This window comes from Pseudophryne corroboree, chromosome 1, assembly GCF_028390025.1.
Source record: "Pseudophryne corroboree isolate aPseCor3 chromosome 1, aPseCor3.hap2, whole genome shotgun sequence".
Lineage (NCBI taxonomy): Eukaryota > Metazoa > Chordata > Amphibia > Anura > Myobatrachidae > Pseudophryne > Pseudophryne corroboree.
Window position 1 is genome coordinate 596,272,929 of NC_086444.1, and position 18,739 is coordinate 596,291,667.

Sequence of the window (18,739 nt, forward strand, 5' to 3'; positions counted from 1 at the left end):
GCCTCTGCTAGGAGGGTGTCAGACTTAGGCGCTTTGTCCTGTCGTCCACCCTTTCTGATTTTTTTACCGTGACCGGTCAGTTCTTAGAACTCGCCCTGGTTATCTACCTAAGGTGGTGTAATCTTTCCACCTTAACCAAGAGATTGTGGTTCAGGCCTTTATCTCTCCTGGTTTGTCCTCCAAAGAGCGGTCTTTGGATGTGGTACGGGCTCTCCGTATATATGTAGAAAGGACTGCCTCTATCAGGAGATCAGATTCTTTGTTTGTACTTTTTGGTTTTCACAAACGTGGCTGGCCTGCGAATAAGGTGACCTTGGCCAGATGGATTAGAATGGTGATTGCACAAGCTTATGCGCAGGCCGGACTCCTAGCTCCTGCTGCTATCAAGGCCCATTCTACTCTCTCTGTTGAACAATTGTGCAATGCGGCTACGTGGTCCCCAGTGAACACGTTCATCAGGTTCTATGCCTTTGATACTTCCGCCTCCCAGGATGCTTCTTTTGGATGCCGGGTTCTTGTGCCTGCTACAGTGCGTCCCCTCCCATGGGGAACTGCTTTAGGACATCCCTGATGTTATTCCCTGTGGAATACCAGTGTACCCCGCTGCAGAAAAGGAAATTTATGGTAAGACTTACCATTGTTAAATCTCTTTCTGCAAGGTACACTGGTTTCCACAGGGCACCCACCCTGATGCACTTGGCTTCTTTGGGTTTGTATGGCATTAGCCGCTAGTGGCGGGGCTATAGAGGAGGCGGTGCAATGCATCCTGGGAACAGTCAAAGCTTTAGCCTGTTGGTGCCTTGGGTCAAGATCCAACTCTACACCCTGATGTTATTCCCTGTGGAAACCACTGTACCTCGCAGAAAGAGATTTAACAATGGTAAGTCTTACCATAAATCTCCTTTTTATCACTTTTCTTTTATTTGTCATCCTAGGGCAGCTTGTAGAGTTCTTGAACAAGGCTGAGAGTAAAGGACCTTTATCATGTGACACTGTATTGAAGATTTTCTACCAGACCTGTCGAGCAGTACAGCATATGCACAAACAGAAACCACCTATAATTCATAGAGATCTCAAGGTAAAATGCTTCTAAATATTAAAGTTAAATAAGGCCAATTTGTTTTAAAGACCTCTGTGTTTAACATTTGAAGTTGGACCAATTGGGCTTTCAGTAAAAATGTTGAAATAGTTAATCTTATCAATTCATGCCGTATAAGGACAGGGGAATGGGGTTTGTATAGTAGCCCCTTTGCTGTAGACAAGTATGACTCTTCGTCCACATATACTTTAAAACTGAGGCTGAGGAGTCCACTTGTCCTCCACAATGCCCAGGGAGAAGAAAAAAACATAATTCCCTTCTCCCCATTGGTCCAGATGAACAACTAGTAGTACAGGTGATTGGAGATGAGACCCAGGAATTGATCTTGTTGTGCGTATGATCTGTGTGATCACCAGGCATTAACTCCTACACAGTAGAAAAAACATGGAGTCAGTGGTGGAAGATCTCCCAACTCGCTTCCAATAATTAAGGGGTAACTATATTGAAAAGAGGGAGTTTGGTACTTATTGTCTAATGATCACCTGTGATTATCAGACAGTATCACCCTGTTCTTTGTACAATATATGTTTCTGTGTTTGGTGGGAGGTTGTGTGTTCTCTATTGGCACCATATATGTATGTGCATAAGTAGCGGTATCCACTTTTTAGAGGCAAGTCTTCTCTCTAAAAAAATTTGTGCCTCCTTAGGGTGGTATCCATTTAGAGGCCATCCGTTTTTGGCGGATAAAAACGGCCAGAGATGGTGATTTTTGACCGATGGTCATTATCGCAGTATCCAATTAGAGGCTGTTTTGGTCGGCCAAAAACAGACCTGTGATCGTGCGATAACGCATGGGATAAGCTCCCAGTCCCATGTGTTATCCTGGATCCAGCAGGCCACTTATCACGGGTTATGCAGCACTCGAAGCATAATCCCTTATAAGTGTGGGGATTGGGGCTAATAGGATCGCCCACGTCGATGAGGGTGTGAAAAGAGTAGGGAGCTTAGGGTTGTGCCTTGAGAGACCCCTACTGATGTCATGAGAGGGGATGATGAGGTAGTGGGGATTGTGATAGAGATGGTGTGGGGTCTATTCACACTCTATGGGTGTTGTGGACACCCATGAGTGGGAATAGTTCCTGCTAGCCGGCATTCCGGCTGTCTACATTGTCAGCGGTCGGGATTCCGAAGTCTGTATCCTGACCAAATCAACTACAGCCCAAGTAGTTGTTTGTATCTGTGCTGAACCTGCTACGGAGTTCTTTACCAGATTATCCAGATTGTCCATTCATGCTCCTCAGGTAAGTGGATCTAATGGCATTGCTCCTTACTAAACAGGTAAATATATTGATGTTACTCCTTGTTGTACAATGAAATGCAAGTGTGGAGATGATCTTGAATGATCCTTTTGCTGGTGTCCACAAATAGTAGTGCACAATCTTAATGGAATGCCAGCTGTGCTCGTTTAGCATAGACTTGACAGGCTGCAGCGGTTAGAGGCTGTTACCAGTGGGCCGTGGGCTGTACAGTGAGAGTACAGGCGTGCAGCTGTATACAAAGTGCTGTTCCTTACTTACAAGTTTGTGCTTCTGCAGGATTTGGTGTAGTGGCTTGTGAAACAGCAGACCTCCAGATGATTAGTCCACAGGAAGACTTGAGGTAGCTGCTGTTACGCGATTCACTCCAATTAGGGAGCTTTATCAAATACTTGCCTCTCACTTAACATTTCAAATTTATGTAATACCATTTGCAGCATATAGTCCAACTAAACACAATCGAATGGTTTGGTGAGGACTTACTGATTTGAACAAGTGACAAAGAATCCAAACATAGGGGCATAAGTACTCTCAAATTTCAGCTCCTACTTGTATAAACCTATTTCTCTTGCCCGGTCATTGTGTTAACTAATTAAATCTATTCCTGTTTTCCTAGGCCTAGTTTAGCCATTTACACCGTATCAATGTGCACACTTTGGATAACAGTATCACATTTGTGGTGGTGGTGTTGTTTTGCTTTGCTTATTTCTTCCAGCTGCAAGCAAATGTATGTGAGCTCTTTGGAATTTCCTGGATTTCTACATAATTTGTTCATAAAATGTGATCCTTACTTCCATTATCTAAGTCATACAGTCTGCTTAAACTAATATAACACATTTCTATATTTTGATATCATTATTGATCTTTCTATGTAAACATCACAATACAAGGTGGAAAAAGTATGGGGACCTTGGATTTAATAACTGGATGACCCTCCTTTGGCAGCAATAACCTCAACCGAACCTTCACTGTAGCTGCGGATCAGACTAGAACTGTTATGAGGAAATCTGGACCATTCCTCCTTATAAAACTTTCAATTCCGCAGGCACGTTTTTTTTCTGTTGAAGCCATTCAGCTTTTCGGTTAATTCTGTATCTTGGATCATTGCAGTGTTGCAACATCCAATTTCTGCTGAGCTGCAGTTGGAACAAGCAATGCACTATTTGTTGATAAACTATGGAATTTATTTTTCCATCATTGAGAGCAAGCAAAGCAGCCCCAAACCATGATGATTCCCCCCACCATAGCTTCCAGTGAGATGAGGTTTTCATGCTTGTGCGTGGTCCTTTTTCTCCACATATGATATTCCTTAAAGGGAACTCCACTTTCCTTTTTTTCTGTGCACAAAATATTTTGCCAGTAGCTGTGGAACATCCAGTTGCTCTTTAGCAAACTTCAGATGTGCAGCAGTATTTTTTTTGAATAGCGGTGGCTACGTCCACTTGGTTCTCTCATGGACACAATTCTTGTTCAGTCATTTACATATCGTAGACTCGTGAACAGATAAAAGTAAGTTGTAGAGATTTCCGTAAAGCTATATACACTCTCTACAGTTACTGAACTTATTTACCGATAATGGGGTGATCGGATTTTTTAAGGATTTTGTTTATGGTGTGCGTGTGTGTAGGCAAACATTGATAAAACGTTCCAAAAGTGGTCAGAAACACGTAATTTCGATTATTGATTTGGTCAGACTTACCAGAAGATATAGTCGATATCAGGACCTCCGTGGACAGGAAAATCAGGCCATTTATCGGTACAATTAAAGAAAATCCCTTAGTATTAAGCTGACACTCTAGGATTATGCTTCACCTAATTGAGCATTCTCTGCTGTGCTCCTGCAGTCTTATTTGAAGGCTGGCTACTCCTAGTGATAGAGGCAACAGTGCTGAACTTTCTCGATTTTTAAAAACTTATTTTATAAACAATTTGCCCTTTCCAGATTTATGTAAGTCAACAATTCTTAATTTTAAGTCTTAGATCTCACTTGTTTAGGCGTGATTCATATCAGGCATTGCTTTCTGAGAATAGCAAACCCATTTGTGAGTCTTTATTATAGAAAAAGGCAATACTAACAAATGCCTCCAATCTTGTCTGATGCAGATTAGCATTTTTAGAATTCATTAGTAGGCAAAAACACCTTATTAATGAGACGGGCAAGAGGAGAAAAACCTGACTGGCACAGGCTGACGTGAAGGCATTAGTAACAAAGCATTAACAGTGATATGAGTGTGTGTGTGTGTGTGTGTGTATGTATATGTATATATATATATATATATATATGGGGGGTTGAAGGATATGTAGCGACCACTGGTGTCAATTAATAGTGGCAATTTTATTCTATTAAAGTAAAACTATTTATTACCATAAAAATGAGACCTAAAGAACATATATAAAAAAGACATGATGAAGTCCATGTGACGAAACGCGTTGGGAGACCTGTCCCTACCTCATACCCAGATAAGGAAAATCTGTTTTACTTGATCTTACTGTAGTCTTTATAATTTTAAATGCTTTTAGTTCAGCTGTGTTTATGTTGTTGTCCCCTTTTTTTATACATGTCTTTTTTTATATATGTTTTTTTATGTCTCATTTTTATGGTAATAAATAGTTTTACTTTTAATAGTGGCAATTTTATTTTATTAATTGACACCAGTGGTCGCTACATATACCTCATCCCCCCTCTCCTACATTTTTCTTCAGGGAATTACCACCCCTGTTCATACTGATGGACCGAGCTGACGCCCCATTTAGTATAGGGGAGTGTCACGTTGCATCGCCATTTTTTTATATAACATATCTGTTTTATATCACACGTGGCGCAGTATTAATCCTTTTTTTTACACACACACATATATATATATATAAGAGAGAGAGAGATATGTATGTGACATACAGCTAGTAGAAGAAAAATTGGGGGGTAAACTACATGGATGCTTGGATCCAACCTGCCTTGTGTCAATGTTTCTGGCTGGTAACAGTTTAATGGTGTGAGGAATGTTTTCCTGGCACGCATTATGCCCCTTTAATAATTTGAGTATTGTTTAAATGTTATGGGAGGATTGTTGCTGATCGCATGCATCCCTTTATGGCAGCTGTCTACCCATCTTATGCCTACTTTGAATAGGATAACGAACCATGGGGCAGATGTATTAACCTGGAGACGACATAAGGAAATTATAAAGCAGTGATATGTGCAAGGTGATAAACGCACCAGCAAATCAGCTCCTAACTGTTCATTTACATTTCTCTAACGTCCTAAGTGGATGCTGGGGACTCCGTCAGGACCATGGGGAATAGCGGCTCCGCAGGAGACAGGGCACAAAAATAAAGCTTTAGGATTAGGTGGTGTGTACTGGCTCCTCCCCCTATGACCCTCCTCCAAGCCTCAGTTAGGTTTTTGTGCCCGTCCGAGCAGGGTGCAATCTAGGTGGCTCTCTTAAAGAGCTGCTTAGAAAAAGTTTTTTAGGTTTTTTATTTTCAGTGAGTCCTGCTGGCAACAGGCTCACTGCATCGAGGGACTTAGGGGAGAGAATTTCAACTCACCTGCGTGCAGGATGGATTGGATTCTTAGGCTACTGGACACCATTAGCTCCAGAGGGAGTCGGAACACAGGTCTCACCCTGGGGTTCGTCCTGGAGCCGCGCCGCCGACCCCCCTTACAGATGCTGAAGATTGAAGGTCCGTAAACAGGCGGCAGAAGGCTCTTCAGTCTTCATGAAGGTAGCGCACAGCACTGCAGCTGTGCGCCATTGTTGTCACACACTTCACACCAAGCGGTCACGGAGGGTGCAGGGCGCTGCTGGGGGCGCCCTGGGCAGCAATATTTTAATACCTTATGGCAAAAGAATACATCACATATAGCCATTAAGGCTATATGTATGTATTTAACCCATGCCAGTTATCTAAATCTACGGGAGGAAAGCCCGCCGAAATAGGGGGCGGGGCTTATTCTCCTCGGCACACAGCGCCATTTTCCTGCTCAGCTCCGCTGTGAGGAAGGCTCCCAGGACTCTCCCCTGCACTGCACTACAGAAACAGGGTAAAACAGAGAGGGGGGGCATTTTTTGGCGATATATTGGATATATTTAAGCTGCTATAAGGAACAACACTTATATAAGGTTGTTCCCATATATATTATAGCGCTTGGGTGTGTGCTGGCAAACTCTCCCTCTGTCTCCCCAAAGGGCTAGTGGGGTCCTGTCTTCGATAAGAGCATTCCCTGTGTGTCGGTACATGTGTGTCGACATGTATGAGGACGATGTTGGCGTGGAGGCAGAGCAATTGCCGATAATGGTGATGTCACCCCCCAGGGAGTCGACACCGGAATGGATGGCTTTGTTTATGGAATTACGTGATAATGTCAGCACATTACAAAAATCAGTTGACGACATGAGACGGCCGGCAAACCAGTTAGTACCTGCCCAGGCGTCTCAGACACCGTCAGGGGCTGTAAAGTGCCCTTTACCTCAGTCGGTCGACACAGACCCAGACACAGACACTGAATCTAGTGTCGACGGTGATGAAACAAACGTATTTTCAAGTAGGGCCACACGTTATATGATCACGGCAATGAAGGAGGCTTTGCATATCTCTGATACTGCAAGTACCACAAAAAGGGGTATTATGTGGGGCGTGAAAAAACTACCTGTAGTTTTTCCTGAATCAGAGGAATTAAATGATGTATGTGATGAAGCGTGGGTTAACCCAGATAGAAAAATGCTAATTTCAAAAAAGTTATTAGCATTATACCCTTTCCCGCCAGAGGTTAGGGCGCGCTGGGAAACACCCCCTAGGGTGGATAAGGCGCTCACACGCTTATCAAAACAAGTGGCGTTACCGTCTCCTGATACGGCCGCCCTCAAGGATCCAGCGGATAGGAGACTGGAAACTACCCTAAAAAGTATATACACACATACTGGTGTTATACTGCGACCAGCCATCGCCTCAGCCTGGATGTGCAGTGCTGGGGTCGTCTGGTTGGATTCCCTGACTGAAAATATTGATACCATGGATAGGGACAGTATTTTATTGACTATAGAGCAATTAAAGGATGCTTTCCTTTATATGCGAGATGCGCAGAGAGATATTTGCACTCTGGCATCGAGAGTAAATGCGATGTCCATATCTGCCAGAAGGAGTTTATGGACGCGACAGTGGTCAGGTGATGCGGATTCCAAACGACATATGGAAGTATTGCCGTATAAAGGGGAGGAATTATTTGGCGTCGGTCTATCGGATCTGGTGGCCACGGCAACTGCCGGAAAATCCACTTTTTTACCTCAGACCCCCTCCCAACAGAAAAAGACACCGTCTTTTCAGCCGCAGTCCTTTCGTTCCTATAAGAACAAGCGGACAAAAGGACAGTCATATCTGCCTCGGGGCAGAGGAAGGGGTAAGAGAGGGCAGCAAGCAGCCCCTGCCCAGGAACAGAAGCCCTCCCAGGGTTCTGCAAAGCCCTCAGCATGACGCTGGGGCCTTACAAGCGGACTCAGGAACGGTGGGGGGTCGACTCAAGAATTTCAGCGCACAGTGGGCTTGCTCACAGGTGGACCCCTGGATTCTGCAGGTAGTATCTCAGGGTTACAGGTTGGAATTCGAGAAGTCTCCTCCTCGCCGGTTCCTAAAGTCTGCTTTGCCAACGTCTCCCTCAGACAGGGCGACGGTATTGGAAGCCATTCACAAGCTGTTTTCTCAGCAGGTGATAGTCAAGGTACCCCTCCTACAACAGGGAAAGGGGTATTACTCCACGCTATTTGTGGTACCGAAGCCGGACGGCTCGGTAAGACCTATTCTAAATCTGAAATCTTTGAACCTGTACATACAAAAATTCAAGTTCAAGATGGAGTCACTCAGAGCAGTGATGGCGAATCTGGAAGAAGGGGACTTTATGGTGTCCCTGGACATAAAGGATGCTTACCTGCATGTCCCAATTTGCCCTTCACATCAAGGGTACCTCAGGTTCGTGGTGCAAAACTGTCATTATCAGTTTCAGACGCTGCCGTTTGGATTGTCCACGGCACCTCGGGTCTTTACCAAGGTAATGGCCGAAATGATGATCCTTCTACGAAGAAGAGGCGTATTAATTATCCCTTACTTGGACGATCTCCTGATAAGGGCAAGGTCCAGAGAACAGCTGGAAGACGGAGTAGCACTAACCCAACTAGTGCTGCAACAACACGGGTGGATTCTGAATTTTCCAAAATCTCAGTTGACCCCGACGACACGTCTGCTGTTCCTGGGAATGATTCTGGACACGGTTCAGAAAAAGGTGTTTCTTCCGGAGGAGAAAGCCAGGGAGTTATCCGAACTTGTCAGGAACCTCCTAAAACCAGGGACAGTGTCTGTGCATCAATGCACAAGAGTCCTGGGAAAGATGGTGGCTTCTTACGAAGCGATTCCATTCGGCAGATTCCACGCACAAACTTTTCAGTGGGATCTGCTGGACAAATGGTCCGGATCGCATCTGCACATGCATCAGCGGATAACACTGTCACCAAGAACAAGGGTGTCTCTTCTGTGGTGGTTGCAGAGTGCTCATCTGTTAGAGGGCCGCAGATTCGGCATACAGGACTGGGTCCTGGTGACCACGGATGCCAGTCTGAGAGGCTGGGGAGCGGTCACACAAGGAAGAAACTTCCAGGGAGTATGGTCAAGCCTGGAGATGTCTCTTCACATAAATATACTGGAGCTAAGAGCGATTTACAATGCTCTAAGTCTGGCAAAACCCCTGCTTCAGGGTCAGCCGGTGTTGATCCAGTCGGACAACATCACGGCAGTCGCCCACGTAAACAGACAGGGCGGCACAAGAAGCAGGACAGCAATGGCAGAAGCTGCAAGGATTCTTCGCTGGGCGGAAGATCATGTGATAGCACTGTCAGCAGTATTCATTCCGGGAGTGGACAACTGGGAAGCAGACTTCCTCAGCAGACACGATCTACACCCGGGAGAGTGGGGACTTCATCCAGAAGTCTTCCACATGATTGTGAACCGTTGGGAAAAACCAATGGTGGATATGATGGCGTCCCGCCTCAACAAAAAACTGGACAGGTATTGCGCCAGGTCAAGAGATCCTCAGGCAATAGCTGTGGACGCTCTGGTAACACCGTGGGTGTTCCAGTCAGTGTATGTGTTCCCTCCTCTGCCTCTCATACCAAAAGTACTGAGAATTATACGGCAAAAGGGAGTAAGAACGATACTAGTGGCTCCGGATTGGCCAAGAAGAACTTGGTACCCGGAACTTCAAGAGATGCTCACGGAGGATCCGTGGCCTCTACCTCTAAGACGGGACCTGCTTCAGCAGGGACCGTGTCTATTCCAAGACTTACCGCGGCTGCGTTTGACGGCATGGCGGTTGAACGCCGAATTCTAAAGGAAAAAGGCATTCCGGAAGAGGTCATTCCTACACTGGTAAAAGCCAGGAAGGAGGTGACTGCACAACATTATCACCGCATTTGGAGAAAATATGTTGCGTGGTGTGAGGCCAGGAAGGCCCCCACGGAGGAATTTCAACTGGGTCGATTCCTACATTTCCTGCAAACAGGATTGTCTATGGGCCTCAAATTGGGGTCCATTAAGGTTCAAATTTCGGCCCTGTCGATTTTCTTCCAGAAAGAATTGGCTTCAGTTCCTGAAGTCCAGACTTTTGTAAAAGGAGTACTACATATACAGCCCCCGGTTGTGCCCCCAGTGGCACCGTGGGATCTTAATGTAGTCTTGGATTTTCTCAAATCCCATTGGTTTGAGCCGCTCAAATCGGTGGAGCTGAAGTATCTTACATGGAAAGTAACCATGCTACTGGCCCTGGCTTCAGCCAGGAGAGTATCAGAATTGGCGGCTTTATCATATAAGAGCCCATATCTGATTTTCCATACGGACAGGGCAGAACTGCGGACGCGTCCTCATTTTCTGCCTAAGGTGGTGTCAGCGTTTCACCTGAACCAGCCTATTGTGGTGCCTGCGGCTACTAACGAGTTGGAGGATTCCAAGTTGTTGGACGTGGTCCGGGCATTGAAAATATGTTTCAAGAACGGCGGGAGTCAGAAAGTCTGACTCACTGCTTATATTGTATGCACCCAACAAGATGGGTGCTCCTGCTTCTAAGCAGACGATTGCTCGTTGGATTTGTAGCACAATTCAACTTGCACATTCTGTGGCAGGCTTGCCACAACCTAAATCTGTCAAGGCCCATTCCACAAGGAAAGTGGGCTCATCCTGGGCGGCTGCCCGGGGAGTCTCGGCATTACAACTCTGCCGAGCTGCTACTTGGTCAGGGGCAAACACGTTTGCAAAATTCTACAAATTTGATACCCTGGCTGAGGAGGACCTGGAGTTCTCTCATTCGGTGCTGCAGAGTCATCCGCACTCTCCCGCCCGTTTGGGAGCTTTGGTATAATCCCCATGGTCCTGACGGAGTCCCCAGCATCCACTTAGGACGTTAGAGAAAATAAGAATTTACTTACCGATAATTCTATTTCTCGTAGTCCGTAGTGGATGCTGGGCGCCCATCCCAAGTGCGGATTGTCTGCAATACTTGTACATAGTTATTGTTACAAAAAAATCGGGTTGTTATTTGTTGTGAGCCGTCTGTTCAGAGGCTCCTACGTTTGTCATACTGTTAACTGGGTTCAGATCACAAGTTATACGGTGTGATTGGTGTGGCTGGTATGAGTCTTACCCGGGGTTCAATATCCTTCCTTATTGTGTACGCTCGTCTGGGCACAGTATCCTAACTGAGGCTTGGAGGAGGGTCATAGGGGGAGGAGCCAGTACACACCACCTAATCCTAAAGCTTTATTTTTGTGCCCTGTCTCCTGCGGAGCCGCTATTCCCCATGGTCCTGACGGAGTCCCCAGCATCCACTACGGACTACGAGAATTAGAATTATCGGTAAGTAAATTCTTATTATTAGAGCTGATTGGCTGGTGCCTTTATCACCTTGCCTTCATCACTGGTTTATCACTTCCTTATGCTTTCTCTGGGTTAATACATCTGCCCCCATGTCCCAAAGCACATATCATCTTAAGCTCGTTCCACCACCATGTCAATGAATCTGTGTACTGCAATGGTCTCCATGGTTTACATGGTCACCAGATCTCAGTGCTGCCGAGGACCATAGGGTGTTGTGGAACAGGAGATTCACAGCATGAATGTTCTACGGACAGATCTGCGGAAACCACCAAACGGAGAGAAAGAAGACTCTTGTGTGGGCGCACTCTTATTCTTAAATGGATATTACAAAAAAATTCATATAGATATTTTTTTATCTTTCCCATAAAGAGACGGACCAGAACATTTCCTAATTGTTGTTAGGAATTCTATGATCTATGAATCACTTTAATTTCTCTTACGTCCTAGAGGATGCTGGGGACTCCAAAAGGACCATGGGGTATAGACGGATCCGCAGGAGCTTGGGCACACTATAAAGACTTAAACTGGGTGTGAACTGGCTCCTCCCTCTATGCCCCTCCTCCAAACCTCAGTTAGACTTTGTGCCCAGGAGTGAAGGGACACACACTAGGGGAGCTCTACTGAGTTTCTCTAAAAGACTTTGTTAGGTTTTTTATTTTCAGGTAGACCTGTTGGCTACAGGCTCCCTGCATCGAGGGACTGAGGGGAGAAAAGCAGACCTACTTCTTCTTAGTTCAAGGGCTCTGCTTCTCGGCTACTGGACACCATTAGCTCCAGAGGGTTTGATCACTTGGTGCGCCTAGCTGCTTGTTCCCGGAGCCGCGCCGTCAACCCCCTCACAGAAGACAGAAGCCGGGTGAGTATTAGAAGAACAGAAGACTTCAGTGACGGCAGAAGACTTCAGTAACGGAGGTAACATGCGGCGGTCATGCTGCGCTCCATGCTCCCACACACCAACGGCACTCACAGGGTGCAGGGCGCTGTGGGGGGAGCGCCCTGGGCAGCAAGTTACTGAGGCTCTTTAAACAAGACAAGGCTGGCTTGAGTTTGTTATTCGGTGCCCGGGCACCGTGTCAGCTACCCCCGCCAGCATATCGCAGCGGTCCCGCTGCGTGCCATTTGCTCCCACACACCAACGGCTGGTATCGGGTGCAGGGCGCGGGGGGGGGGGGCGCCCTGGGCAGTATGTTTACTTTATTTTTACACTCCCAGTATACATATACAGTGGGTAGCCACTGTATATGGTCCCCTGCCTGCATATAACGGGTTAAATATAGTGGGCTACCGCGCGCCGATAAGGGGCGGGGCTTAGCCCTCACAGAAAGAGACAGCGCCATTTTAAGCAATGTCCCCACCAAAACGTGTGTACAGCACAGACAAGGGGGGGCACATATATGTTAGTGTTATGTAGGAATGTATAACACTATTTAAGTTGAAAATGGGCATGTACTCTTGGTTGTGTATACTCTCTGTGTGCTCCCTGTCAGAAATACACTTGTGTCGACATGTGTGAATATTCTGTTACTAACGCCTCTGGGGTTCATTGTCGGCATCGCCGACACCTGTTTGGTACTTGATACAGTAGATACTGAGTCAACAGATCGGTTGTGTTATACTTGTTCATAGTAAACACGATATGGGAGACACAGTAGTATGTGGGTGACCCTGTCGGCACCAACTGTTATTACCGAGTGTAAATTGACATGCTGTAACTAACTTATACCTGTATATATATTTATATGTATTTATATGGTTCGGTTCCGTGACTCTGTAGCTCGAGCACAGACATGGTTATTTAAAATTATATATGTATAATTCCCTCGGATCCCTCTGGGTCACAAGTATGTTATTTTGCCTGGTTGCTACTCCCTGCTGTCGATTATTACTAGGTTTTCTGTCGACAATAATGTTTCCTGGTAGAGCCACAACTGCGGATTCAGTACATGGTCATACACATTCAGAACACATTAATGTCACTTGGGTCCCGAAGGTTCCGGACAATCCGCTTATATGTATGTTATATGTATATATAGGTGGGATGTGTGTATATGTGTATTACAATATGTATATTCATCTTATGATTTATAATGAAGGCTGAAGTAATAGTATTCTTTCATGTGCTGGTCGCTCTGTTGATAAAGCTCTAGGTCGGCCGTGACGAGTGGGTCTCCCGTCCTCTCAAGGAGTCCGAATGTTTATTCTTTTCCCACGGCTTAGAGAATACTGTGGAAGTCAACTCCTGGTCGACACGGGGTCCTGTCACAAAGGATCGGATACAGGAAGCTTAGTGATTTTTTATTTCTATTCTTTGGACTTATTTGCATTACATGCACATGAGGGAGTGTTTATATTCGGAGGGATATCTGATAGAATTATCCTGCAGAGATAGGGGATTTTCCTTATGTTGGGTCTTCTCTATACATCGCGGCAGGCTGCAGTGCGTATACAGGAGGTGGCCGGGGAAATGCTGAGGCTGACTCCGAGAGATACTGGAGTTTTTTCCCTAGGGCGGTGTGCCGCTGTTTGGGGATGCCTTAGTTCAGTCACTTTCGGCGGATACTGCTGGTAAATCTAACTTAGTGAGTTAGATTCCCTCACAACGGTTGGTGACGCATTCCTTTGTGGGATGCAGTCGCTTTAACTAGTTCGATACCGTTCTTTTCTTTTCCTTTTCTGTGCAGATGGAAGGTGAAAAGGTAAGTGTTCTGCAGCCTTGTTAGGTTCGCAGAAGCGGAGGTCGTTTTCTGTTTCTCACACATCCACCACATGGTGCTGAATCTACCTGCCTGGACCCCACTCCGGTGGGGACTCGTCTACTACCTTTCAGTTAGTCCGGGAATAGACCAGGACCTTGAGTTAGTTATAGAATCCGGAGGGGGACTGTCTAGAGTTACAGATGTTTCCCCTCACTGATTTTCTATTAGATCTTACCGTTTCCCCTCTGGAAGGGGAGGTAATACACGAAGCCACTCCAGGGGTGCGTCGGATTCAGGGCCTTGTCCTCCTGTCCCGGTTATAAACTAAAGAAAAAAAGGTTTACATGCGTTGTTCTACGCATTCAGATTACCTGGAGGGATAGCCAGGATGGTCTTTGCCATTTCACTGGAGTGATTATAGTATGATGGTTTTCTTTCAATAGTAAGAGCCATTGTTATTCTGTAATGAGATGTTCGCCTGTTTGAGGCGAGGTCAAGAAACAAGTGGAGCAAATCATTGTTACTTTCTCTGTCTGTTCTTCAACACAGGGAAGGACTGTTGTTCCCAACGACGCAGATGTCGGAGGTGGTATCAGGGTAGATACTGAATGGTTGAGGTTCTGAGGATCCCGAGTCGGATCAGATTTGCAGTGCAAATCCTTCTGTATGTTTCGTTGATGAAGAAGTTGGGTGCGGCCTAAGAGGCCTTTTCGGTGAGCAGGTCAAATGCCAGAGTGGTTTTCACGGGACCTGTTGGGTATGTGGTCCGGGTCTCACCGGCACATGCACCGGAATATAATTCTAATGGCCAGGATATCACTCCTGTGGTGTCTGCTCAGTTCTCACCTCCTAGAGGGATGAATGTTCGCGATACAGGATAGATGCTGGTGTCCATGTATGCAGATCTCCGAGGCTGGGGAGCAGTCCTTGCATGGGAAGTATTTCCAGAGGAAAAGGTCAAGCTGCGAAGCTTGTCTACAATAAGCTTTCTTGAAGTAAGAGCTGTTTTCAACTAACATATTCTTCGTGATCTGCCCGTGTTAATTCTGTCGGACGACTTGGCAGCAGTGGCGTAAGTAAGTCGCTAGGGCGGAACAAGGAGCAAAGCAGCAATGGCAGAAGCTGAAACTAGTTTTCCGCTGGGTGAAAAGACTGGTAAACGTTATATTAGCAGTCTTAGTTCCGGACGTAAACGACGGAGAAATAGATTTCCTCTGCAGACGCGCTCTCCATCCGGGAGAAATACTGTCGTCATCGAGAAGTTTTACAGAAGTGATAAGTCTTTGAGGAGTGCCTCAATTGGGCATGTTGGCGTCTCGCCTCAATGAGAGACCTCAGGAATATGGTTCCACGTCAAGGGACACTCAAGCTATAGCAGTGGACGCCCTCGTGACACCTTGGGTGTTTTCAGTCGGTCTATGTGTCCCCTCCGCTTTCACTCTGCTGAAGGTGATAAACGTAAGAAGAACAGAGGTTCCGGCGATCCTCATAGTTCCAGTCTAGCCGAGGAGGGCTTGGTATCCAGTTCTTCAGTTCTTCAAGATTTATTCATAGAAGATCCCTGGCCTCTTCCTCTACGGGAGGAACTGTTACAGCAAGATCTGGGCGTGTATCAGGACTTACCGCGGCTGCGTTTGACGGCGTAGCGGTTGAACGCCATATCCTAGTTCGATCGGGTATTCCCAGTGAGGTCATTTCCACACTTCTTCAGGCTAAAAAAGAAGTAACAGCGAAGCCTTAACACCGTATTTGGCGTGAATATGTGTCTTGGTGTAAATCTAAGGAGCTTCCTACGGCAGATTTTCAGCTGAGTCGTTCTTCTCCATTCTTTGCAAGCAGGTGTGGATGCAGGCCTACAGTTAGGCTCCGTTTCAGGGCAGTTTTGGCCTTGTAAATTTTCTTTAAAAAAAAAAGAATTGGCCACCTTTCCGGAAGTTCAGACTTTTGTGAAAGGAGTACTGCACATACAACCTCCATTTGTGCCCCATTGGCACAGTGGGCTCTTGACGTGGTGTTGCATTTCTTGTGTCTCACTGATTGGAACCTTTATTAAAGGCGGTTGTCGCAAGTAGCGGCTTTGTCTCACAAAAGCCCCTGTTTGATCTTCCAAGTGGATAGAATTGAGAACTCTGCTAGTAGTTCTGCCGAAAAGGGTTTTCGGGGGTTATCAAAAACCTGCCTAGTTTGATGCCTGTGGTAACTTCAGCATTGGCTGATTCAATGTCTCTCGATGTAGTCAGGGCTTTGAAGATTTATGTCGCCAATTGGGCTCAGTTTGGGGAAACAGAGGCTCTGTTTGTCCTGTATGCTCCCAGCGTGCTTGGGGCGCCTGCGTCTCTGCAGTCTGTTACGCGCTGGATCTGTGATACGTTTCGGTGTGCTAGTTCTACGGCTGGATTGCTATTAGGAAGATGGGCTCTTCTTGGGCGGATGCCCGAGGTGTCTCGGCGGGTTAACTTTGCTGAGCGGATACTTGGTCGGGTTCAAACACTTTGGCTAAGCTCTACAAGTTTGATACCCTGGCTGATGGGGACCTCATGTTTGCTCAATCGGTGCTGCATAGTAGTCCACATTCTTCCGCCCGTTCTGGAGCTTTGGTATAGACCCCATGGTCCTTTTGGAGTACCCAGCATCTTCTAGGACGTAAGAGAAAATAGGATTTTAGTACCACCGGTAAATCCTTTTCTCCTAGTCCGTAGATGATGCTGGGCGCCCGTCCCAGTGCGTACTGTGTCTGCAGTTATTGATTTTGGTTGCACTTTGTGGTGTTAATTCTCTGTCAGGCTATCGCTGACGTTGTTCATGCCATGGCATGTGGTTTCCTATTATTGGTTGGGTTGACACACAGGTTGTGTTCCATATTCTCTCAGCATATGGCTGTATGTTTTTCATACCGTGGGCTGGTATTCTGTTGAAGGCCATGTTTTGCGGTATGTTCGTGGTGTGAGCTGGTATGTCACTCACTGTGTTTAAATTATAAATTCTTTCCTCGAAATGTCCGTCTCTCCTGGGCACAGTTTTCTAACTGAGGTCTGGAGGAGGGGCATAGAGGGAGGAGCCAGTTCACACCCAGTTAAAGTTTTTATAGTGTGCCCAAGCTCCTGCGGCTCCGTCTATACCCCATGGTCCTGTTGGAGTCCCCAGCATCCTCTACAGACTAGGAGAAAAGGATTTACCGGTAGGTAATAAAATCCTATTTTTTGTCTGTGGGTTATTATTGATTTTAGTAAAAAATATTAAAAGCTACATTTTATTTCTCATTTCTTTTTTCAATCTATATGACTTCTTTGTAATATACATTTAAGAATAAGAGTGCGCCCACACAAGAGTCGTCTTTCTCTCCGTTTGGCTGTATGTGTACTTAACTCTGATTCTGGGAGCACCACCCAGTGGACATATTGGGAATTGACTTTGTCCCAATACATCGTCCAATTTGGGTACCAATATATTTTCCTCTAGTTATTTGACTTGTGCAGAATCATCTACTTGCCCTTTGTATCAGATCTGCAGAAACCGTGTTATTCTATCATGTCAACATTGGGCATATTCTCTAGGAAATGTTTCCAGCACCTGCAAATATAACATATGCCACAAAGAATTTAAGTTGCTGGGCGTGGGGGGTTCTGCCCAATACTAGTAATGTATATCTAATAATAAAAAGACCACTGAGTGTATACATTGAACTGGTGTACCAGATTCTCTTTTAATTGTAATTATTATGGTGGTGATAACTTCACCTACCAGGGTCTTTAAATTATAAAGTGACTGGACTTAAGGTGCATACACACTGGGTTTTTGCCCAGCGTGTATGAACAGCGATGATCACTGACATCGCTGGACTGAAAAGCGCTTAGTGCATACACACTGAGCGCTTTTCCCCCCCTGTCCAGCGATGCCAGTGGGGGTGAGCGGCTTTCCATAGCATCCTGCCGTTCATCTGCTGGTAATACCAGTAGATGACCGGTGGCCGCCAGCGATGAAGCGGGAGCACATCAGCACATCAGCGCTCATCGCTTGTCCATACACACTGGGCGGCTTTAAGCTGAAAGCAGCTCAACACAACAAAAGTGACCTGCTTTCAGCTCAAAATCGCCCAGTGTGTAGGGGCCTTTAGAATTTGAAGGTTTCTGGATTCCTGTCTGACATTTCAGTGGTAACACGGAATGTCGGCTGCTTAGTAAATTTTACATTTCATGCATTAAAGGTGTATATGGCAAGCAAAAACTAATCCAATCTATATGTTATGTATTCTTGTACAAAAACATTGTTCTCTTAATATTCAACATAGTTATAATTAATGAACAGTGTATCTGCCATGAGGCAAAGCTGGAAAGCACAGAGGCTTTCTGTGATTACTTGGTTATTTAATGTCTACAGAGGACAGCATTATTGCTGGGCTAGGTAAAAACAAATGGCTGAGCTGAATTGTATTACTAAATTAGAAAACAAATCTGGAAGAGAACCAGTCTTCTTATTAAAAGTAAGTTCTCTTCATACACATCTGTACTATGATTATATCCAGCACCAGAAATGTGAAACTATTTGAATGACAAATACATATTTGCATATGTAGCCTCAAAAATTGGTCTCAGCCATTCTAACATCAAACATGTTGATTGTGCCTACTAGTGGTAAATGCATTTGCTTAGTTATTTTTTATTTTTCCAAAATATATTTATTCAAGCTCTGCACAGTATAACAAAATGAATACGTATCATATAATATAATGTTGTACAATCAAGAGGAAATAGTAACAGGCATGAGCATATAGGGACAAA

At 45.5% G+C, this 18,739-nt stretch overlaps 1 protein-coding gene across 6 annotated transcripts in view; it reads left to right on the plus strand.

The window, feature by feature from the left end:
- GAK (cyclin G associated kinase) overlaps positions 1-18,739 on the plus strand; it is a 296,935-nt gene that overhangs the window by 102,360 nt on the left and 175,836 nt on the right. For all 6 annotated transcript variants that reach the window (XM_063914275.1, XM_063914274.1, XM_063914276.1 and 3 more), the window contains exon 5: positions 936-1,078. In XM_063914275.1, coding sequence (XP_063770345.1) covers positions 936-1,078 — 143 coding nt within the window. The remainder of the gene's footprint in view (positions 1-935; positions 1,079-18,739) is intronic.